Source organism: Buteo buteo, chromosome 22 (genome assembly GCF_964188355.1).
Source record: "Buteo buteo chromosome 22, bButBut1.hap1.1, whole genome shotgun sequence".
Classification (NCBI taxonomy): domain Eukaryota; kingdom Metazoa; phylum Chordata; class Aves; order Accipitriformes; family Accipitridae; genus Buteo; species Buteo buteo.
The window spans coordinates 25,262,996-25,287,462 of record NC_134192.1 but is presented as its reverse complement, the minus strand read 5'-3'; the positions used below and the strand labels follow the sequence as shown (position 1 = coordinate 25,287,462).

Here is a 24,467-nt window from a genome sequence, read left to right as displayed (position 1 = left end):
GGGGGAATCTTTAAATTATCATCCTTGTTTAGTTGCCTTGACAGAGGTTGCAAACATGGTTGGAGACCAGGGTGCGTGCCAGAGGCAGGACAAGAGAAGGTGGCAATGCTCGGCAAGCAGCTGGGAGCACAAGGACCGATGGCTCCAGCCCCACACGTGGCTCCTTGGCCGCCAGCAGCTCTGGCTTTGGGCAGCGTAGGAGAGGACACGCGTTGAGTTACCTCTTCCCAGCATCACTGCAGCTTCCCAAGATCAGGGAGCTGAGCTTGAGGATGCTTCTGGATTATTGTTTTTTAATTCTTGGTAGTAACAGCTATGGGAGACTAGTCCATCTTCCCAGAGAAGAACTGGGGACACTCACTGCTCGTTTTAACAGCACAAAGAAAAGGTGAACTTAATGCCAGAAAACAGGACAGATGTTAGGAAGCTTATGTATAACAATTTAAAATGCATTATTGATTGGAATTAGCAATAATTAGATAATTTGGAAAATAAAAGTCGTCTTATCATTGTAACAAACAGGACTACTAACAGCTGCTTGTTGAATTGGACTGGACTGTTAAAACCTTAGACTTGCAATTAATCTCAATTATTGCCTCCGCACATCAGTGTGTGACCTTTTTACCCGTAAACAAAATTCTTAATCTAGCAGAAGGCATGTTCTCTGTGTCCCACGTCTCTCTTGTGCGTTCCCCGGCCCGTAGTTGCTCCCCTGCCGATGACATGTGGCCCGGGAGCCAGCCTTCACCTTGGCGTGACGTGGCTGTAGAGGTGCCAGGCAAGAAATGGACAGTGGGAAAGGAGCCATGGGCAGGATCAGGAGATCACAGAGGCTACTGGAAGTGGGCAGAAAACAGAACCTTTTTTTTTTTTTTTAAATTAGGTGTGAGTGACACACACAGCATATAGATGAGAAAGATGATAATATCTAGTTTAAAAACATGTTGTCTAAAATCTTTGTCTGAAGCCTAAACTGTTGGGGTTTTTTTTTTTTTTCCTTCACATTTCTGTGTCAGCATCTGTCAAGAGGAGTCCAGACGTGGGAAAAACACTTATCTAAGAACAATCTGTCAGTGCTGAAAATCCACTAAAAGAGCCTCATTTCAGAAATCTGGGCTTGGAGAGGTTTGTGAGGATTTTTTTTTTTTCCTCCTTTTTCCATTCATTACAGCGTCTTTGTACTCACAGATGCTCTGTACTAGAAAAGGCAGTGAAGGACCCACGCTCACAGCCCACCCAGCCTGGTTTCAGGCCTGCATCCCGGTGGCTGCTCTTCGGCAATTGCTGCATCCTCGCTGGGAGGCTGCAAGCACCACAGCTCTGCCCGTGGACTTGATCCGGAGCCCAGAGAAGTCAACACAAAGATCTCCTCTGAGCTCGCTGGGCTTTGAATCAGGCTTTTCAACAATCCCCTTTCAGAAAGGTGGCACAGGCACTAACTTTCCATACCAGTTGGTCTGGGACTTAACGTAGGGAGGAGGTCAGACTTTCATCCTCAGCATCAGCGTGTATGTGTTGTGGCAATCCACATGGAAGAAAAAACCCAAAGTATTATTCTAACTCTTGTTAATGACTTTTGAGACCAGCCAAATCTCTTAGAAGAAGAACCTTGTTCCTGTTTCACAAGAACTTACAAACAGCTCACCTTCAAAAGGAACAGTGACAATTTGCACTACACGTATCGAGCATCCTATCTGCTGTTACGCTTCTAAAGTGGAAGAATAACGTGAAACTTGTAAGCCGCTCTTTACCCTGCTGAAACGCCACGGAGGAACACGTGAGTTGGCATTCCCATCGAGTCGTCCCCTATGCTGGAAACTTCTGTCTGTGCCTGCACCTCTCTTTCAGTGCCAGTGAAGGGTACGCGAATCCGCGGCGCGGAAATAAACGCGGAGAGAATCGCTAGCCCGTGGTGCTGCTTTCCGACCCCGTGCGAGCCTGCCTGCAGGGAAACCGTGCTCCCTGCGGCTCGGGACGGGACGGGACGGGACGGGACGGGACGGGAGCCTTGCGGGGCACCGATCCGCGGCGGAGCTCGGCGCCGCGCCCGGGGCTTTTTTTTTTTTATGAATGGAGTAGTGACCCCCGCCCCAAGCCCCGCCCCGCCCGCGGATTGGCGGGGCGGCGGGGGGAGGCGGGGGGTGTGGTTCGGTGAGCGGAGCTGGAGGAGCCGCTGCTGCCCCGCGGGACCGGGACCGGGGGATGCAAACGGCCGGACGGCGGTGGGGTAAGTGATGGGTTGGGTGGGTTTTTTTGGTTTGTTTCTTTTTCTCCTTGTTTTTTTTTTGTTGGGAAACTGTGTGTAACTTGTGCTCGCAACGTACGTGCTGTTATGTAAAGATTTATCTGCTCCAGGGGGTGAAACGTTGGTTTCTAGTCAGAATTCAGAGCGCCCGGCAGACGGCTGTCGGGAAGAGGTCTTTAAAGTGTGTGGGGGTGGCAGGTGAGCGGTTCTGCGTCGGGAGGAAAGGACTGCTGAAGCAGCTGGAGCGCTCAGCCACACTGTGAGAAGCAGATGCTAGAAGCGCTGCGAAAAGTTGTACTGAGGTAGGCTCTTCCTCTCTGGTCCTTCATATTATAACGTTATAAAAACAGAAAGGTAGACATTCCTGCTGCATGCAAGCGTAGTATTTCAACTCATCAGGATAACCTGCGTTTATACACACCCTTTCTCAGGAAAACAGGCGAGTCCTGTCTGCCGCCCCTGTGGCGTGGTCCAAGGCAGCAGCCAGCACCAAGAGCTTCGACGGTTACTGAAAGTAACGTTTTACTGGGTATAGAAAGGTCTGAGGAGAAATTCAGTGTTAGAAAATCAGGTTACAGCTCCATCACCTTAAGCTCTTCCATTCTCCTTGGGCTGCCCAGGGAAGCGGTCACGGCACCGAGCCTGTCAGAGTTCAGGGAGCGTCTGGATGATGCTCTTAGTCATATGGTTTAGTGTGAGGTGGTCCTGCGAGAAGCAGGGCGTTGGGCTCGATGATTCTTATGGGCCCCTTCCAACCCAAGATATTCTATGATTCTATGACTTGTTCCTAGAGCCTTCCCTGGAAAGAACAAGGTTCAGCCATGCAGTGGGTCAGGTCAGGAAACCAATCCAGCTGAAAACACTTTTAATTTAATTTTCAGATGGATCAGCTTTTTGATTTGATTGTACAGGGGCCTGGACACAAGCACAAGAGAAATGGCTGTTATGTAGCAAGGAAGAAGAGATGTCCCCATTCATGATCCACATTTAAGGCCATGGTTCCCCGACCAGTGTGAGCTACTCAAGAGTGCAGGTCCTACAGGTAGTCCTTGAAAAACAGGCTTCTCAAACACACAGGCAATTGAGAAAAACATTTTGGGCTTTTTTAAATTGAATAATCTGTACGAGGTTTCTTCTTACCATCCACCAGATTGAAGCATACAGACTGCAGATCTCGTTTGACCCATGCATTATAGCAGTTTCTTGAAACTTGGCCTCATCTGATGGCAGCAAAGACAAGTCTCCACATGAGAACCTAATGTAAGTTGATGCAGGGAGGGCAATAGGTGGTTTCATCTGTCACACCACAGCATCGTCTCTCAAGCTCAGTGACAGCATTTCTGTAGCATGAATATCCCAGCTGTGTTTGTTCAAAGTGGTTCAGCTGGAGCTGGCTAAAATCATATTTCTTTGTTACACACATGCTGCATTACCCGTAGGTCCCTCTCACTGCCCACTGAGAGCTGCCGTGCACCATAAAGGAATGACATCCTCATCATATACCACAGCGGACAATAAAGAGGTGTTGAGTCCTGCGCACCTTATCCTGGCATGGGATAAACATCGCAGGGCTGTTAAGGCCCTCAGTGCCCATCTGCTCTCCCACCCCAGAAGCCCAGAGGGATGTAGTTCTGAATTCTCTCATTACCTGTGTAAGCATTAAATCCTTCCTGACTCATGCCAAGCTCCTAGTCTGAGATGTTTTGCTGCAGTGAGTCCCGTGTGCCAACCATCTTTTTCAAACAAGGTGAATGATCCCTTTCCCCAGTTTCAGCTCTGCTCCCAGTTTCATGGCAGCTCCCCAGGTTTATGTCTTGTGAGAGAGTCAGACTGGGACCTGGTCTAGCACTGGTCCTGATGCTCTCAATACCATCAGCATTGGGAGAACAACAAGGAGCTGAATTGCCTGCTGCATTACAGCTGCTTTGCTCTAGCAGAACCTGCGAGTGTTTGTCATGCTCTCTGTCCCACCCAGGCTTCTTTCACTCATAAATTTGCCAAGGAAATAGCCATAGCCTCTTTTCAAGATTTGCTCTTCTCTCTGTCTCCTGGGTGATTCCTCCCTCCTTCCACCCCACCGAGTTGCTTTAACATCCACTTGCTTTTGAGAGGCATCCCCTTGTAGGTCCTCTGGTACTCCCGACACTCCCCAGAGTAAGCAGACAAACCAAAGCAGATTGTATTATGGGAATGCATAGGTACAAACACACAGTGCCCAGCACCTTATTTCCATCAGAAAAGAGTTGCTCTCTGACTCATGGTGGTGTTTGCAGCCTAGGTGACTGCCTTGTGTCGGTTTGGGGTCTGCCTCAGGCCACCACCTGCCATGCAGTGAGCTGGCCGCCCCAGGTAGCCTGCCAGTCTGCTGTGTGGGAAGGTGTCAGGGAGGCTTTTAGTGCTCTGCAAGCTCTGCTTATTAATCCCTCACACCATGTGAGGTCCATTGATTTGTGCACACAGCCACGGGGCTTGATGGGAATGGTGTGTACCAAACAAACCAACCACCCTCTCGGAGAACCCGACAGAGCTTCTAAATTACTTTCTGCTCCCGTATGTAGCATATCTGTAAATACCGGTGTGCATAGTTAATAGGTTCCACCTAACATCAGTAGATCAATGCAATCTAAAATCACCAGAAATATCTGAAAATGGAGAGCGGTAAAGGTGAGGAGGCAGAGATTTTTGTCTCTAGGGAATTGCTCTTGTGTATCTAGCGCTGTATGTTGGTTTGTTTGCATACAGTGTAAGTGGCTCCTCCGTGAGTTGCATGCCTCTACTGCTAAGTCTCGCCTCTTGCAGGAAAGACCATTTTCTCGCTGAAACTGAAACACTGGAAGCAGAATTCAGTTGTTTGGAGGAGAAAATGTGAGATAGACTAAAGTCAACTTTCTGATGTGATTTCCAGGTTCTGAATTGCTTTAGGATAATTGCTGGGGTTAAATGCTGACAAAAGCTACCTCTGCTTTTAAAAATGATCCCTCAAATGGCTCTGCCTTTACATTTCAGCAGAAAAGAACTGGGTGTTTTGAAGTAGAGGATGAAAGCACCAAGAGCGCAGCCTTCTGTGGAACTTGGAGGAAAAATGGACTCAGGTGAGAACAAAGAAGAAAAAGCTGATGTGGGATTAAAAGAACTTCAACCCCCACCTGAGGTTTTCTTACATTTGCTACATGTAATAACTAGTTCTTCTTTCCAGCCCGCCCATGGAGCTATTGCTCTTCTTGATATATGAAGGGGTTGACAGCGTGCGGTCCCAAACCAGCCCCTTTCCAACGTGCCCATTGGAACTGCTCCCCAGTGCCGCCTCTGCCCCCGGGGAACCCACCACACCTCAGAGGCTCCCTCCAGCTTTCTGTTCTAAAGTGGTGTTTGTAACAGCAGCTGCATCTTCGCCAGCTTCCCAGAGAGCCAAGCAGTTGAAGGTGATGGATCACTTGCTGTATCAGCTTGGAGCTGTGATCACAGCAGCCTCAAGCTGAGTGAAGACTCGGGTTAACCCACCATGCCTCGCTTGCTGCTTCAGTCACACAGGTCACAGATGATGGGGTTTCTTGAGGAGTTAGACCATTATTCGTCCTTGGCCAAACTCATGTCAATCTACCAAGCAACCAACAGGACCACCTTCAACTGGACGGACAGCCGCATTGTTGAGTGGGAGAAATTTGCTGAGCGGGCTAAATACGAGCCGGAATCCCAGAAACCAACAGTGAAAGCTCTCCTAATCGTGGCGTACTCAGTCATTATCATCATGTCTCTCTTTGGGAACATGCTGGTGTGCCACGTGGTGCTGAAGAACAAGAGGATGCACTCAGCCACCAGCCTTTTCATCGTCAACCTGGCAGTGTCTGACATTATGATCACGCTGCTCAACACACCTTTTACCCTGGTAAGTGGCCCGCTGTGCTGTCCCTTCAGCCAGGAGGGGACTCTCTCACAAGAATGCTGCGCCTGGTAGTCACACCCTCTCTGTGCATGCTCTTCTAGGACTGAGGCATGAACCCAACACAATCAAGTCTTAATAGACAACTCTGCCAGGCAAGTAAAATGCTGTTCAGCAACCTGTGGGCTCCCTTTGCTCTGTTAGACTCTGTTTCTCCTAAAAGTCTCTAAAGTCTCCCCAAGTGTGCCACCAATCCACAGCAAGAGCTTCTTGGGGAATGCAGAATAAGTGCCTGGAGGAACACGTACCTTTAACATACATGCAGGAGAGCACTAGAGAGTCACACTTAAAACTTAGTGGGTCAAAACAACTCGCATGCCATTCATACTCGGGTGACTGGAAGAAAGTAGTTAAGCTTTTCAGAGCTGCCAGTTGGGTAAAGTCTTCAGTGAAAGCTCGCCAGACCTGAAGGGGGGGTGGGGGGGTTGTGTGACCAAAACTTGGTCCACTTTTTCCAAATACAGTTGTTAGTATAATCAAAAAGTTATTACTGCTGTTCACAAATAGTGTTTATACAAATAGGCCAGGAGGGCTCTGTGGGGTTTGACCTTATAAACTCTTATGTAAAGGTGTTTCAAAATCCAACATAGCTAATCTTTCTTTGGATTTCAGGTGGAGCTGCCCAGCCAGCCAAAACCCATGTGCCAGCTCAGGTGCAATCCAAAGGGTTTCCCTGTGGATTTGTTTTCAGTACATTTGCTGGCTGATGACCTGTTGTTTTCCCCTCAGGTTCGGTTTGTGAACAGCACGTGGATCTTTGGAAAAGCCATGTGCCACATTAGCCGCTTCGTGCAGTACTGCTCCCTCCACGTCTCCACACTGACCCTGACGGCCATTGCCCTGGACAGGCACCAGGTAAAACCTTGCCTGCCTGCCATTCCCTTGCAAGGCTCTTCCCAAGCCCCTGTCACTCTCTGTTGAGCCATGGGTTCAAGGGGGCTGAATCTTGGGGATTAAACCCACATCCAGTGAGAAGGCTCTAGAGCTAAATTCCAAGACGCCCCTCGTGCATCAGGGGTAGGAAGGCTTGGTGGACTTCTGTAGGCTCCCAGGTACGGGGCAGGAGAGAAAAAACAAAATGCAGCATCACAGGTTTCACAGGACACTCCCAGGCTTTCAGTGGAAAAGAGTGAGGACACCTTTTTCAGGTAGTTTGAAAAGAGTCAGGTCCAACCTAGCCCACAAGTATGGCAGGACAAGTTGATTCAAGAGCCAGGGGGGACCTTGAAAGACAGCAGAGCCGACGCTGAGTGCAAAGCGTTACTTCAGCCGTACAGGGAACTTTTCCAAGCTTTTTAATCTACCACCCAAACCCCACAGAATACCAGTCTGTAGCATCCTGAGCTTAAATTCTGATTTAGTTGCCTGTTGGTTCTTTTGCTCTTTTTTTCCTATTGGGCATTTGCAACACCATCAAACTGCAGGACAGATGGAGTACAAAGGAATTCTGAGACTAAAGTCCCGTGGTGTAACTATGGGACTAATGCTGGACCAGTATAAAGGGGAGCAGCAGAGCGGGAAGTCTCTGTTGGAAATACTGGGAGGAGACTTCAGAGCTGTGAGAAGACTGTACCCACTGTCTGCCTGCAGCCTGGCTGTGTCAGCTGCCCACTGTGATAAATGCTCGCTGCATTACCAGTACAGGAAAGAGAGGGCAGCCCAGGCCACACGCTTATCTCTAGCAATCACTCTCATTTCCTATCAGCCAAATAGTATCTTCCAGACTCTCAGATTTTTATAAGCTCTTTACCTTTTCATCTAACAAAGAAAATTTCATAAAAGGTGAGTTAGTGCCTGAAACGAGGCGGGGGGCTCAGCTTCATAGGTTCAGCTAGAACAGGAGACATTTCTTTATAAAAGATTCATATAAAATAAACAGGCGTACCCATAAGTGAAGAGACTTGTGTAGATATCCTTTTTTTCCTACCTAATGTAACCCACAATTTAAGGAAAATGGTCCTCACAGAACAAAATAGAGGAAAAATTTTATTTGAAAGCACTTCTGAGAAGACTGAAAAGTGCAATATTTCCCATTTTCCAGGTCACTGTAATAAGCAGGACATTTTCCTAATCATGGCTGTAATTTTCTTAACAGCATTAGATCATGTCAAAAAATGCCTCTGCTGTGTGTACTGGTGGAGGGACTTTGCTTTCCTGTGCAATAAAAGTCATGGTGAACTCTCTGTTGCAGGTCATCCTGAACCCACTGAAGCAGAGGATGTCACTAACGAAGGGAGCACTGAGCATCTCTGTTATCTGGCTGATGGCAACCTGTTTCTCCCTACCCCATGCCATCTATCAAAAGCTTTTCCAGTATAACTACAGGTGAGTTATTTCCCCTTCCAAGCAAGCATGAAGAGTTCCGATAGCCCTCTGCAGCAGTGGCTTTCAGTGGCAAAAGCTGCTGGAAGGGCTCCCAAGCTTGGGCAAGGACGTAGTAGAATCAGTGGGAGTTTGTGCGTGGATGAAATTTCACTTCCCACAGCAGAGGCTTGGCCTGCTGTAAGAGCTGCCTGGCTCTCTGCTCTCTGCAGGGCATGCATGTCCTCAGGACCTGGGTTTGCTTTCACCATCGCCCAAATGCCTGGATGAGGGGGTTAGGCTCACCTCCCAGCCCCATGCTGGTGGCAGGCTCCAGGCACAGCCTGGCCAGGGCACAGCAGGTCAGTGAGAAAAACCTCCTCCAGTGTCATGATACTGTCAGGAGGAGCTTTGTCCTGAGAAGGTCATTTTCTCCTGAGAGCCTTTCCTCTTCCTTCCTCGCACTTGCTCAGCTCCTTAGACCTAGGAAGACCATGTCTAGCCAACTTGCTCAGGAGGAGGAGGAGAGAGTCAAAGCTGCAGTTTGAAAAAGAAAGAAAATAAAACTCATGGTGTAAACATCTGGTACTGATATTAGCAAGACTATACAGAAAGAAGAGGGAGGAGAGGACCACCTTTGTGAGTCAGCAGGGCCACAAACCCCAGATCTCCAAGACTTCATATGCCGATTCACATGTTTTAGCTCCCTTGCATTTCATCCATCTGGATTTATGAAAAAGCACCAGCTTTCCTTAAAGCTTGAGGCTCCTCTGCCCAATGTTACATAAACAAGAAAAGCAAAAGAGAAACCTCCACCTATTCCTCTGCAGTGAAGGGCTGGTGAGAGGAACAGTGCTTTGACAGGGACATGACATTGTCTCCGTGTGCTACTTTGCCTTGCCCAGCAGAGAAGGGCGCTCTTTGCTTGGCTGAACACAGCAACAGGAGCTATTAGAAGGAGATGAAGTGGAATTTCACATCCATATGAGGACTACTGAAGTATCAGAAGAAAATGAAGATTCTGATCTAGAGGGGAAAAAAAGAAAAGGGGAAAAAACAAAGCGGCTTATCTCCCTGCCCCTCCGTTCCAGCTGGTCGAGTGATGACATTCATTGCTAGGAAGTTACCCTCTCCACCAGGGAGAAATACAGACCCAGAAGATTTGGGGTGGTTTGCCCTTGCAGTCTTTTGTTCCTCCATGGTACCCAACCTGTTCTGGCCCTCTTGTCCCCACCAGCCTGTGGCACTGCTATGAGTCCGCCTGGCTAGAAAACAGTCCATAATGCTACACAAACTGGTGTTTTTCGTGGTGGTGTGCCATGCTGCTGGTGCCTGCATTTCACAGGAATGCCAGACTGGAGGCCAAGGGGATAATCTTACAGTGAGCAGTATTTCCAACCTGAGAGCGGTGTCCCAGTGCACCGGGTAAGGAGGCAGTAATAAGCAGCAGGAGAAAAATTCCTATTGTAGATACTGAGCTTCTGTATAAAGGACAAATACTTTTCTTCTTACAGCACAGTCACTTCCCTCCCATTAGAATGGCAGGGAGAGCATTTAACTCCCCACACAGGCTTTTCATTGCTGTTTGTATATGAGAAGTTACACAAAATGGGAGTGTAATCTGGGGCTTCGCAGCTCTTCCTTACTTGTGCTCATGATATTGATTTGACTGAGAGATACCTCTGCAGGGGATATAATATCTTCAACTGCTGAGACTTTGTAAACAAAGTGTTGGGTTACTCCTGTACTCGCATTGCTTTGCAGCTGTGTTCGGGGTATTACTGAACAAATTGCTTATGAATGAACAAACACTGCTATCTGTTTCGCAGCACCTGTCTCTGTTCATCCTTTAACATGGCCAGAGGAAACCGAGCCTCGCATTGGCATGAGGCAGCTCGGCAATATAAGGACTTCCAGGACGTGCTATTCTCATCCCTGCTTTCCATTGAATAAAAATTGCAGTTGTAATATTGCTCGTAATAGCTCCTGCAGGGCCAGGGGCTCCTGAGAAGTGCCACCAGGGAGCTGTTGGGGTTCTGGGGACAGGAGAACGTGGGCTCCACCAGCGTCCAACCTCCCCGGCTGCAGTGCACAACAGTGTGGCTCAGTCTGTGGTTGTACCAGAATTCACCAAAACACGATGTCCTGTCTGGTTTTGCTCTCAACCAGCCTCTTCCCTGAAAAAATTGTGAGCCTCTCCTACAGCTCTGTGCCCCTCCTTTAGAGGGTGGGAGGTAAGGGGGGCAGCAAGGGCAGCAGATGTTTTTTCGATGAACCTGCGGGCTTGCTCTGCTGCCTGCTCCGTTCAAATAGTGGTTTTAAGCTCCGCAAGCAGCAAAGTGTCACCCTTGCTCAGCCTCAGTTGCACTCCCGATGCCGATGGCCGCAGCCCAGACACTGTCCCGAGCTCAAGCCGATTCCCGGGGGGGCGGTGAGGGGTGACAGCCCTGCTCCTGCCCCATCGCTTCTGCTCTTTCCCTGTGGCTTTGCTCTTCAGCCATGGTGGGTCTGACCCCAGGCTGCGGTATCACCTTGGGCGTTGCGCTTGCTTCCCTTACCAGATCCCCAGTTGCTTTGGCAAGTCCCCTTTGGCAGGCAAGCAGGCAGGCAGGCAGAGCTGCCTGCAGGCAGGGGCTGGCCTCACCCGTGCGAGGTTCAGAAAGGATGATGTTCCTTTCTGCGTCAGTTTGCCTCTTGAGCAGCATCTCCAAGGTCCTCCACGGCCGCACTCGGCAGAGCTCTGCTCCTGCACCCTTTGTCATCCCTCCAACAGCCACACGCAGGCCCTGTTCGTAGCTGTCCATTTTCAAGCAATCTTCTATTTGTGGCACAAAAGCTAGCTCTAGAGGTTGAAAACGGGATATTAAAGATATTAATCAATACTGCAACGAATAATGCAGCTTGATGGGGATTACAGTCTGTGCTGAATACAAGTGAGCAGAGGATGAGTGTTGAAGAGAGAAGGGCAAAATGGAATAGGAGAAAGAAAAAGAGGGGGAAAAAAGAAAAGAAAAGGAGAAAACATCACCAGAAAGAAATGCGCGAGTGCTCCTTTCTTCTAATGTTTCATCACTTCCAGTCATCTGCTGCAGGATGCGGAGGGGACAGGCAGTGCTCTGCAGAGGGTGCTGGGCTGCATCAGCTTGAGAGCCACTGCCAGCCCAAAAATGCAAACAGAGCCTGGATCCGCTGGGTTGAATGTGACAGATTGCTGAAGTGCTGTTAAAATAAGCTATCACATGTAGTTCAACTCAGTTCTTTTGTCAGTTAAGCGTCAGAAGTTAAACTGTCAGGCTTAAGTTAAACTTGACTTAAATGACCAGGTTTTCTAATTACCACTTCTGTTTTAAGATAGGTTTTAACAGCCAGTTTCCTGAAAAGCTGACGGAAATGGGATGGTCAGTACAGGAAGGAAAGAGTGCTGTCCATGCAGGTGGGGTCGTGGCTGTGAGGCTGTCGCATGGTCCCCAGCCTCCAGCAGCCCCTTCCCCTTCAATCCGTAACAGCTTTGACTTCCCAGCTGCTGCAGCGGTTTTCTGCTCTGGCCGAGGGGGTCCTGTGCCTGCTCAGGGCACAGACAGGCCGGTGTACCCAGGTAGGGCACGGGCTGCAGATCCAGCCTGGCAAAGACAAGTCAGAACTATTGCAAGCGTGCTGCAACAGTGATCCCAGCACGTGCTGTGACTCTGCTGTGTCCCGGGAAGATCAGGTCAGTTGTGCTTGGCCAGACCAACAGTTTGCACAGCACACACGCAAGAGGAGTAATACATCCCGGCTGGACTTCTAGGTGGGCACATTGAGGGAGACCTGGGCATAACGTGTCCTTTTTCCAGGTGCATAGGAATCACCTATGGGACTGGAGAAAAGCAGGAGTTAGGTGGGTCTCACCCACTGCCCTCGTTCCTTCTGCACTGGGTTTTTGGGGAAGAGGAGACTGGCACTGCCATGTCTCTGTGCCCATGCACACAGGGAAGGGGCAGATGCAGCCAGGTCAGGGCTTCTTTCACAGTAGCCCCTTTTGTGAGAATGGGCCATTGGGGTGACTTTTGCCATGTTAAGGGGACACAAGGGACTCATTCACTTAAAATCAACTGCAGCTCCTAAGAGGAAACTCCGCTTTGTCTCTCTAAGGATGTCTTCTATCAGACAGCACAGCTATTTAAGGGGAAAGGAGATAACACCACACAGTAGCCTGGCTTATCTTTGGTAAGACAGACACAGAGAACATCATGAGAAGACTTTCTGGGAAACAGAGGTTTGACTGAACTTTGTCTTGTTGAGATGAGCAATACCTGGCTCTCCTCTGTCCAAACTACAAATCTGAGGTGGCTGCGGGTGGTGTGGAAGCCCCGCTGTGGTTTGCCAAATTAGCAGCTTCCATTTGCGCAGCGATGGCCACATGCTATATATGTATTTCTTTGTTTTTCAAGGGAAGCCACTGTCCGAAGTTTGTGCCTCCCTGATTTTCCTGAGCCTGCAGAGCTGGTCTGGAAGTATCTGGACCTGTCTACCTTTCTCCTTCTTTACCTCCTGCCTCTTCTAATCATCACTGTCACCTACACGCGCCTGGCCAAGAAGCTGTGGCTCCGCAATGCCATTGGAGACATCACCACGCAGCAGTATATCACCCACCACAAGAACAAGAAGAAGAGCATCAAGATGCTGATGCTGGTGGTGGTGGTCTTTGCTGTCTGCTGGTTCCCTCTCAACTGCTATGTGGTGCTCATCTCCAGTCTAGGCATAAAGACGAAGAACTCCCTCTATTTCGCCCTGCACTGGTTCGCCATGAGCAGCACCTGCTACAACCCTTTCATCTACTGCTGGCTGAATGAGAGCTTTCGTTCGGAGCTCAAGTCGCTGCTCTGCATGTGCCAGAAGGTGCCTCAGGCTACGGACAACGTGCTGCCGCCTGTGGTCACGTCCTGCCGCGAGGCATGGACGGAGCAGGCCAGGTACAGGAAGGGACCTGCCTTGCAGACCATTTGCTCCACCGTGAACATCCAGACGGTCGACACAGACCTGTGAGCTGCGGGGCTGAGGTGAGTTAGCTGGATTCGGTGGACACCAAAGGGCATCTCCCCGTTTCTCCTCAGGAACCGACGTTGCTGCTCTGGTGTTTTACCACCGACTTTTGACTTGTATCACCCTTTACTCAGTGCAGTGGGAGCAGAGCCCCTCAAACACCCTTCCCGTGAGCCCACAGCTGCAGCTGCTCCAAGGAGCAGGTATACGTGCAGGGGACATGGAGGTCCACAGACAGGGTGATTTGCTTTTGAGGCTTTCCCATCTTATTACTAGCAGAGGGAGTGGGACCCAGGTTTCCGTCATTGCTCATGCTGTCCCAAGTCGCTGGCCTGTCTCAGCGCTCGTAACACATGCCACAACATGGGGACTTTGCAGAGCAACAGAAATGGACCCGTTCTGACATGTGTTTGAAGAAGGACTTGGACATCCAGGTTGACTCCATCCACATGGAGTTTGAGCAGATAATTTACCCCAAAGCCTCCCAACAGAGGTAAGGGTCAGTCGATAGCAGTTTCCCCTTCAGATGGTGCTGCTCTTCCTCCCCTCGCTCCTTCTGCCCTGGCTCTGTCCCACCCTTCTCTCTGCCGCTTCTGGAGCTGCAGAGCCAGCAGCTGGAATGCAGCCCCCAGCTGCGAGGGGAGTGGGAGTGCACGCCGGGCATCAGCGGCAGCAGCCTTAGTTGGCACTCAGGTGGACAAATTTAGTCCATTGAGAATTTCTTTTTGTTTTTATTACTAATATATTAATTCAGGAAATAAACCTACACTGGCACTAAACAAAAGGCCATGAAATATTTCATCAGGGCTGTAGCATTCACTAGCTGAAGAATGAAATCATTCTCCATAACTACTAATTGCTGTAAAAGAGTTTCATTTAAACAACGAAATTGACTCAGACTAAGAGGGAAGATTTTGTTTACAGTCCTTGAAAAATACAGTTTAATTTAGCTATGCTTGGGAGGCACATGAAAAAAAGGATACAGAACAAAGGAAAGATTTAGTACATGAGAGAGGAAAAAAAAAAGACAAAGACGGGGAAAGAGACATTAAAGGCAGAAAGAAGGCAGAATTGCTACATGATTTCACAAGCAGTGTGGAGCAGTGCCTGGGCACTGGGGAGCAGGAACTAGAAGGATCTCCTGGCCTGGCCAGCGACATCCCTTTCTCCATCATACCACCCCTCTTAAAAACTGCACCAAGACCAGTGAGGCCAGACTTCTTCTCCCAGCTTCCCTGGTTGAGCTCGAGCAAGGGACTTCTCTTACTTGGATAGGACAGACAAAAGACAGGAAAATATTTATGACTTACTTATCCATCCAGACTTTGGGTCAAGTTGTCATAAGTCCTTTGCTGGAAAAAAAGCTATGTGTGTTTTGAGCCCCGACAGTTCCTGGGTAATCCTTCCAAACTCGGTGCTGGCAACTGGTACGTGCTGTGACAGTGACAGAGGGGCTCTGGTACGGACGCACCAGGGTGGTTACTCTCTTGTCCTCAGACCTGAAATTCAGAGGGAAACACTGTACTCATAGCAAAAAAACCAAACAAACAAACTGCTTTGGATAAAAAGTATTCAATGTTGGTGTGGCCTAACCGTGAGTACTGTGTGCAGTTCCGGGCCCCACCATTTAAGGAGGATGTGAAGCTGCTTGAACGTGTCCAGAGGAGGGCAACCAAGCTGGTGACAGCGCTGGAAGGCATGTCCTGTGAGGAGCAGCTGAGGACTCTGGGTTTGTCTAGTTGATGAAAACCAGGTGCTGGTTTTCAGTAGTTTAAAGGGAGTCATGGCTGCTGGGGGTCAGGGATGTTCCTGGTCTACCCTGGTGATAGCCTGGACTGACCTTCTGCCTGGGAAGGAGGTGGGGGGAACCTGGGTTGCTGACAAGGATGTGCTCCCACCACCTTCCAGGGGGAGGATAAGACAGACCAAAGAAGGGAAACTAAGGATTGATTTTTTTCCCCATTTGTGCAGTGAGAAGGAGCAGGACAGCAAGGAGGGGAGGTCCCCACTTCCAGGCCACACCCCACTCAGCCACATCCCCACATCTCAGGTGTACATTGCAACATCTGCACGAGGAGAAGACAGCAGAGCATCATGAGTGGCAGCAGAAATGGATGCATACAAGATCCCTGAGGCACTTCACTTGGAAACTAACAATTATTTGAACATGGGAATTTAAGGCAGCTTGCCACTGGGTGCAGTCACTGCCTTCTCTCTGTAGAGAGCAGGGTCCATTTTCAGTTGAAAAACATCATTGTGAGTTTTTCAAAATGTTAAAAGCATCTCTAATTAATGAGCATCACATCATTTAATTATTAAGAGAAGCTGTCACTTGCCTTTTTACTGTTCCTCACTTTTCATCAGCTCTTAGTGAATGGCCCTGAAACTACCATGTATTTCACTTGATTAAAATATTATTTCTTCCCTGTGGAAAGGTGGATGTCAGTATGGAGCTTTCAGTTTCCACTACAGAAATGCAGCAGCCCATTTCCGCTCAACTTATCTTCAGAAGTTTAGGAGACTTTTTCCCAAAAGTTGCAAACCCCAACATCCTTCATCCTTTGGTTGCTATTGCACAAGCTTTGAGCATGAGCTGAGGATGTAAATGAAATGGTTATAAGGCACAGTGGACAGGCTTCTCCCAGCAACTGGAAACTTTCCTTCGAGTGTGGAAACGTGAGTGATGGCAGCCTCGGGGCAAACCAGGAGATGGCCACGAAAAGCCTGCGAGATGCCGTGTCATATGGGCACAGGAAGGAAAAAAGTCCTGGGAGGTCCTACTTTAAAAAGACTACCTGGAAGAAGCCCCCCACTCCTCAGAGTTCAGGACAGGGATGAAAAATCCCTGAGATTTTTCTCAGAGAAAAGAGAGTTCAGCAAATGTTGGGTAAAGCGTGGAGTCACCCAGGGCCTGGCCTGGGGGCAGAAGGGGACAGCCCGAGACCCCCACTTGGTGCTTGCTCTGGATCTGGAGGGCTTGATCTGGGCTATTGAACTTCCCTGACATGCTCTCACAGGGCCCCTTCAGAAAACAAGGTTTAAACTCACTGTTTGCCAGTAGGTAACAGGATTCATGCCAAGTAATAAGTGAAAAAAGAGTACCTATCTCTCATGCCATAGCAGCAGCGCTAAGTGAACTGTGATAGCAGCCTCCATCAGTTAATAAGGCAGCCACAGAGCTTGGTTAGCTGTGTTTCATGGGCTTGTTTGCTGTTCACAGTTATTCAACTCATTCAGATAGATTCTCACGAAAAACACCACTGGTGTCACCCAAAAAACCCATGCAGCTTTTAACAAAAACACTCACCTAAAATTTCATCCTGGACGAGCGTATTCTTTGCTATGTTCTATTGCCCTGGACAAAACTTTCCAGGGCTCTTTGAATACCACTCACAAAGCAAACATTTCACAAAGAAACAACAGAAGGTGGAAAATCGCACCTCACCCCCCAAAAGCTCTCTGTAACAGCTAAGGGAGCTGTGTGGGACCTGACACCCAAGCAGCAGCGCTGTCACGGTCTGCTGGCCCTGTGCACAGTGCCGTGCACAGCCTGTTGTTCTCAGTGTGCCTTTCCATAGGCTGCTGTGTGACGCACTGTACACACAAAGCTCCCACAGTTTCTAAAGAGATATTTCTTACTGTGTTTTCTTTCAATGTACATATTATATCCTGGGTTTTTATGAAATAACCATAGCAACAACACTAACACAGATATCTTCAATGAGAAATATTAAGCTATGGCTCTTGCTGTGATTCTGAAATGAAATCTGCTCTGTTGGCAAATTCTGGGGTACAAGCCAAGCCAGGGATTAAATCCCATCCCCAGGGCTGTTTTACAGTGCAAGATGGATAGATAGAAATTTTCAGTAATTTCTTGAGATGTTTGCCCAAGAATGCTGGTACAGACTGACTGCTGGTTTCCTCAGAAACAGCAAGCAAACCTTGGAGTTGTACCTGCCCATCATCCCTTCGATAGGAAAGCTGTTCTGGGACCCCCCCTGTCATGTCTAGTGGCTATGGGTGAAGTAGAAGTCTCTTGGAAATCTCTTAATCTTGTGTTGAGTCCATCTTTAATATTTCTTAGGTTGGGTTTTTTGGTGTTTGTTCCCCCCCCCCCCCTTCCTTTCTTTCTTTAAATGGCTGCATAATCTTTTTCTGGAGGAATCAAAGACCTCACTCCAAAGAAGTGGGTCTCTTTGTACTCCCTTGATCTTCTGCTAATCCATGTAGTTAGCTATCTCTTGCTGTGAAAAATAACCTAGCTGGTTTTCCTTGGATCTGTCAATCGTAGCATCTCTTCATCGCTGAATTTTTCTCCCCTAAATGGGCATGATGTAAGAGCTGACTGTATTGCATCTTCGTAATGGCTTAGCTATCTAGACTGGTAATTATCAATGCCTGAATGAGATTCAAAGCCTTGCACGCTTTGCCTGTTGCCTGGAGGCTCTTGTATCACTTGAGGATGCCCTGACTACCATGGCAGCACTCTCTCAGCAGCATTCAGGCAAACAATAGGATGCACAACATCATAAAATAAACTGAGCTATGTTGTTTGATTTGAGCAAGGCACAGTGACTGAAGGGCAAGAGATTGCATCTCTGCTGAACTACAGGTGCAATCAGAGCGCTTACTTAGCCAATGTCTGGAAAAGAGAATCTAAGAAATTCTGCTTTTGCTGAAACAGATCAAGGTCTGAGCCAACTCAGCAGGTAAATAGATGCTTAAATCTTCATTAAATTGTCCTCAGACACGCTGCTCATCTGTGGGAATGGCTTCCTGAACAGCACCGGAGGTCCATGATCAATAGGACCAATGGAGAGCTTCCAGAAATGGGATGACCGCTTCCCACTGGGTGTTTTCCTCCCCGTTCCCAGCAGGGCTGTGCTAGTGGGCTGCTGTGGGTTTTGTGCCCAGAGCCCTGCCCTGGTCGGGGCAGCAGGCAGCGGCGTGTGGGCAGCCAACATGGCACAGTTTGCTCTCTGTAGCCTGGTGATGTGGCAGCCCCGAGGCTGGAGGGCTGGACAAGAGTGTGGGGTGGGAGAAGAGTCCCCCGGGAAGCCTGTACAGTCTGGAGAACCCTTATCCTGCTCAGGCGCTGAGGACCGAGCCATCACCCTGCACCTTTGGCGGCTGCGGTGCTGCTTGCCTTGGCAAGCAGATGACTTGAACCTGTCCCTGGCAGGCAAAGCCCCAGGAGGCAAGACTCCGAGGGTGAATTTGGAGGGCAGATTATTAAAACACTGAGTTACCAGAAGTCTACTCCAGAGAAACTATTTAAGCACACACAAATCAGTATGCAAAGATTCAACAGAGACATGTCTGAGTGATTAACAACTCAGATTTATTAAGGTTAGCTCATGCCAAATGCATCTAACTGCCTTCAGCATAGTTGCTGATGAAGACGATAACAGACTACACAGTGCAGGGGATACCTGAATTCCAGAGACAAATCCCCTTATATAGCCCCATCACATAATGAACAAAGAAACCACAAAATGCCAACTAGATTAGCAAAAAGCAAGCAGAAAAAAACCCACAATGAGTCAGAAAATTAGCTCAGGAAGGAGAAACAGAATGCGATTATCATCAGTTAGCTCTTCAAGTGGAAAACAGTACTGAGGGGCTGTCCAAAGCACACTGAAGGAATAAATGGAAATGTCCTCAATTAAGTCCAGATCAAGCCCTGGGAAGTGGGGCTATAGCTGGCTCAGTGTCAGAGACGATCCTCTTGCACCAAGATACAACTCAGCAGATTGGGTCACTCCCGGACCAGGGGAAGACGAGGGAGGAAAAAGCCCGAACCTCACCCAGGAGGCTTCGATGCAAAGGCACACCCAGAATTAACACTCAGAAGATAATGAGCAGACACCCCGGGCCACCAGCAGCAAAGGAGAGTCTCTCCCTCAAGTCAGGGCAGATGGCTCTACCCTCTCACCGACTGGGGAGCAAACACGCCTGCTTCCCTCGAGCCATCACCTCCTGTGCTGCGGTAGGGAGAAAAATGCTTCTGATCTCCCCAGACTTTGGATGAAGCCCAAGCGGGAATACTGACAGGGTAAGGGCAGGTTTATGACGCCAAGCACAAGGCTGCAGTCAGCGCTCAGTTTAAAGATTCAAGGCTTTTTGCAAAGCTGCCCTGTCCCACTAATGCTCAGCAGTAATCCCACCCAAATTCCAGCCGATATTCCTAAACCGCTCCCCCGAGCTCGCTGTCCAAGCACTCCCAGCGCGTACACACCTTTCCAACGATGACCGCACCACTCGGCTTATCCCGATGAGCTTTCTGTGTGAGCGGCTATGTCAGAGGCGATCTCATTGCCGAGACGTGTTGGCAGTGCTGTGTTTGGGGTGTCTGCGTCGGAACAGGACTGGAGTCACTTGGGGTCACTGGCTGATGAGTGAGCGCAGCAGCAGATGACCGAACGCTGCTGCACGAGTTGCCTGCACGATGCTCCGGGCTGGCGAGGGCAGGTAACAGCGGGCGGGAGGGACACGAGCTGACACGGCCGGAGGAGGGGGGTCTGCAATGTCTGCGCCTGGTGCGCTGCACTGAAGCAAACCCGTCCTTAGGGGATTACTGGAAGTCTCCCCAGACAGGAAAGCAAAAGCCCTGGCCCCCTGTATTTTTAACTTTGCCCCAGTAATAAGGGTTGAATTAATGCAGTTGGCCCTTCTAATGAGGTTTTATTCTCCCATGAGCCCATACCAGCTAATCATGCCTTGTTCAGCAATGCCAAATCACATGAGGACCCTGCCCTCTGCAATGAGCTGTCAATGAGGAGCAGCTGTCACTTATCAGAGGTGAGAGGAAAAAAAATAGTAATAAAAAAGCCCAACAGGCCGAGTCCTGCAGAAATGATGTGTCTGATTTTACAATACAATAGTCTGTCGCTTGAAAGACTTTTCCATGACAGGCCTCATAAAAATTTCCTTGGCAGATAAGAACAGACAAACTGCTTTATAAAATCAGATTGATGGACCATCTAATTTGTCTGCTGGAGACAAAAACAATTGCTTTATGGGACACCATAAGGGAAAATTATAGGGAGTATCCCTATTAATGGAATTTCTGCTTATTGCCTTGCAATTAATGCTGCTTCAGAGCATAAAGGTTTATATCCTCTCCAAGCATCATCTCTGTCTAACATGCCCATATGCTTTCATTGTATATGTAAGTATCTAATACATACTGTGTCCTGGCAGGTTGTTGAACCTCAGCGGCTTCTGGCCCCAAGGATTTCCCCTCTGCAAGGATCTTCAGTTGGTGCTTGTAGCTGACAGTAGTGACAGTAATTTTCAAAACACCATTTCTAACAGTTTTGTGCCATTCTACCAGAACTGCAGCATATTCCTCAGCCAGGTCTGTGGAAGTCATTGCTATTTCAAATCCACACTTGTAGCCAACTTGAGTACCATAATCAGTGTGAATCCAAGGTGGCCAGACTTGTTGTTACAAAATAGTTTATGATACATAATAAAAATGATGGCAGGCAAGTTTTAGAGCAACAGATTTTGTTCTTTTTTTTGAGAGGGAAGTGATGTTTGCTTGCTGCCACATCTTGTCTCAGGCAATTTCCAACAGGAATTAAGTGATCACTTAATCAAGGATCTAAACCTTTTGCAGCTTCTTTCTCCTTCCACTGCTCATTTTGATCTTTTACTGGTGATACATGTCAAACAAGGCAGAACTCACAATTACAAGGAGTTCCTGGATCACCCAAAACTTCCACGATGGCTTTACCACAAAGTTCAGTTAATGAGGAGCTGCAATAGACTGGATGACTCTGGGCTATTTAGGAAATTTTTGTTTCCTTCTGAACTGTAATACATTGCTTGGACCTTTCACATTAAGGTTAATAAACCAAGTCCCTCCTAAAGACTGGAAAGTAATCAAGTTTTAGTTTTTACCATTACGGTATTTCTAGGATTCCCTTCATAGTACATTGTCTTTCCTGAATCTGTGTTTACAGGTCAGTTATTTAATAGACTATCTTCATTTTCTACCCTGTTCTTGAATTAAATGCACCAGTGGCTCTTGCTTACAGACAGTGAATAATGCCAACAGTTCCCTGCATGGAGATGGCAATAGCTACAGGTCCAAATAAATACTTCAACGCAGCATCCCCTCTTTATGTTCACATTTCTATTGCAGGCTATAGATTTTTTTCCCTTTATTAAATTTGAAGCTTAATTTTAAGAAACTTAAAGCTAAATCTGACTTGAACATAAGGTTACCCTGCATTCTATTTAAAAGAACTGTATTAAATTGCACTACCTTGCCCTCTATTTAGTGGAATATAAGTATTCTGTTGTCCTTCACAGCTTGCAGGGCACAATGTAGAAATATATTCATCCTCTGGGTGAACTGTAATGATTAACACAGCTAATAAAGACCATGAATATTTAGCAATATATTCAGACATCTCAGCTATAGATGGGAACAGGTTGAAAATGAACCTTAAGCTTGTTTGACCCCCAGCATTCAAATGCTGCAGGCACCGTCGTGGTCCTCCTTCCAGCAGTCTCCGGGATGAGCCACTTTTAACGCCTCACTGGTGCCCTTGTGAAATACTTCTGGTGAGAAGCTGGAGGATTGTGTCTTTAAACTGTGCATTGCAGATATGAAGTTTAGTGCCCTGCATTTCTGGTTAGCTCTGGGGGCATCAATTCTAATTTAAGGGCAGCTTTTTATTTCATTTATGATGTGATTCACAGTGCAGATGGATAAATGGAGGGACAGAAAATAAAAGAGGAAAAAATTGCTCTGAGGGTTAGTGACAAACCCAGCTTGGATGTGCAAGACCTTCCAGTGACAATTCCTATGATCATTCCTTCAGCTCCATCCATGCACCCCAGAGGAGCATCCCTCTGACCCCTCTGGGAGCTGACGGGCTGGTCAGAGCCCTGTGCCCAGCCTGAGCCCCCCAACTGCCCGATTTCACAGGGGGCCAGACAGAAACAATGGGTTCCTGGGGTTTTGGCCAGGGAATGAGCAGCTAAGAGACTCATCTTAATCCTCGGTGCAACCCTGCAAAGCAACCCTTGCATTTTAAAGCAGTGGGGTTGCTAAGCCCTGCAAGTGAGAGTAAAGGTCCTGGTGACCTCAGGAAAAAGGACCGGCTATGTTTTGTGCTCTTTTGCTCCAAACTCAAACATTATAAAATCCAGCTGGCTCACATGTTCTTTCCACGTGAAAGATTGTCACTGCATCCTCTAGGCCTTATCCGAGAATGACAGAAGAGCTTTCTCAACAAGAGGACAGACACTTCAGCTCTACAACAGGCTTTAAAGGAAGATTCTCTCCCTTTCACTGTGGGTGGTTTTGCTGATCAATCAGCGTTACCACCCCACTGTCATTGCCCTCAGCACAGCCCAGCCAGCTGTGGCACAGCTGTCCCCAGGGGACCCCTGTGCCCAGGGCATGCCTATGGGAGAGGCACCACGGCACAGGTGTGCCCAGGTAGAGTGTGGCCCACGGCACAGCTGATCACTTGCAGACTGGTGTAAAAAAAAAAAAAGAAAAGGGAGGACACTGGCAACATCAGCTTCGCTAATATCCCTTGTTATAGAAACTTAAAATAGCACAGAAAGCCCAAATATCATGTAGTTTTTCATTATTTTTATTCTCCATATTCTTGGAAAAACTAAAGCTCTTGTAGAAAATTTAAGAGTTCTGTTTACAACCTTTTATCTGTTTGCTCCTTTGAGCACTTATCATGGTGAGCCATAAATCAAATCAAATCAAATAATTAAGTTTGGAAAAGACCTCCAAGATCACCAAGCCCAACCGTTAACCCAACACCACCATGCCCACTAAACCAATGTCCTGAAGTGCCACATCTACATGTTTTTGAACTATAATGTTTGGTAAGTGAGGAACACTCATTGTATTTTCATTATCTTAGAACATTGGCATAGCAGCAAATTAATAGAATAGGAAATAACAGACAGGCTGTGCACAATGCTGGGGAACTCAAAGGAAGAAAGGCAGAGGGAAGGGATACTTTATACTAAGGTATCGTTCACAGGAGTGCATTGTGCGGGCAGCCGGACCTGAACATCTGTGCAGGCAGGTGAGGAGCCTGGCCAGAGCCAAAGATAGCACTGACAGTGTTTTGTTCCTCGCCTCTTTGCTGGCCCCCACATGGTGATTTGATGTTTGGCACTGAGCGTGTGGAAACTAAAATGGTCACACCATTTAATGGCAGTCTAGTTCCTGCTTGTAAAGGATACTGAGATCTTCTTGGAGCTCCTCTCCTTTTTGGGTGGCGGGGAGGGGGGGGCACGTGGACACGGTGTCTTGTACCAGCACAAATGGAGCAGGAAGGGGAACGCCTGCAAATGTTGCTGCAGGTCGTGTGCTCATTGGCACGGGCTGCTGGAACCTCCAGGGAATCTACTGCCAGGAGAGTGAGAGCCTGCATCTCCCTTGGCCAGCAAGCCAAAGCGAAGTGTTCGAGGAAGTTATGTTGGGTTTTACCGAAACATTCTACTCCAAAACATTCTAAAACATGGCTGTGAAGAACATGAGAGTTGGAGACTCGAACAGTAAAAAAGTAGGAAATTAAAGCTTCCTATGAAAATTGGCATTCTTGTGCCTATGCATCATGTTACAGGTACTGCCATTTTCAGCTAAATGTCAGCCAGATACAATTAATGAGATCTTGTATGTGTACATCTGTATGAAACATGTTTTCCACTAACCTCATTCTTGGGAAAAGCTTAGTTCTTTCATGTGGAGTTTTCCAATAAAAACAGGATTACTCTGAGGCAGACAGAATGTGGTAAAAAATCCATGGAAGGCAAAGTTAATGGCCATGCAAACCCAAGCACTTTGCTGGAAAGTAGTGCTTGTGGCATCTCGCATCCAGCCCTGCCTGGAACGACGGTGTGTAACGGCCAAACGACGACGTGAACCTTAGCACTCACAGCTCTCCCACAGACGTCTCCTGCTTCCTC

General features: G+C 48.1%; 1 protein-coding gene across 12 annotated transcripts; it reads left to right on the top strand.

Moving 5' to 3' along the window:
- Positions 1–2,073: 2,073 nt before the first annotated feature.
- LOC142043272 (G-protein coupled receptor 83-like) lies at positions 2,074–22,806 on the top strand. Of its 12 annotated transcripts, XM_075054231.1 has the most exons (10): positions 2,074–2,227; positions 3,157–3,287; positions 3,396–3,505; positions 3,685–3,897; positions 5,252–5,337; positions 5,442–6,131; positions 6,915–7,040; positions 8,377–8,510; positions 12,917–13,525; positions 15,480–22,806. In XM_075054231.1, exons 6-9 carry the CDS (start codon positions 5,748–5,750, stop codon positions 13,509–13,511), a joined length of 1,239 nt encoding a protein of 412 aa, XP_074910332.1. In that variant the 5' UTR covers positions 2,074–2,227; positions 3,157–3,287; positions 3,396–3,505; positions 3,685–3,897; positions 5,252–5,337; positions 5,442–5,747; the 3' UTR covers positions 13,512–13,525; positions 15,480–22,806. The 12 variants fall into 12 exon arrangements, 10 of the variants coding, with proteins under 10 accessions (XP_074910332.1, XP_074910335.1, XP_074910331.1 ...); XM_075054234.1 differs by lacking the exon at positions 3,685–3,897 and having other exon boundaries at positions 5,255–5,337; XM_075054230.1 differs by lacking the exon at positions 3,685–3,897.
- The last annotated feature ends 1,661 nt before the right edge of the window (positions 22,807–24,467 follow it).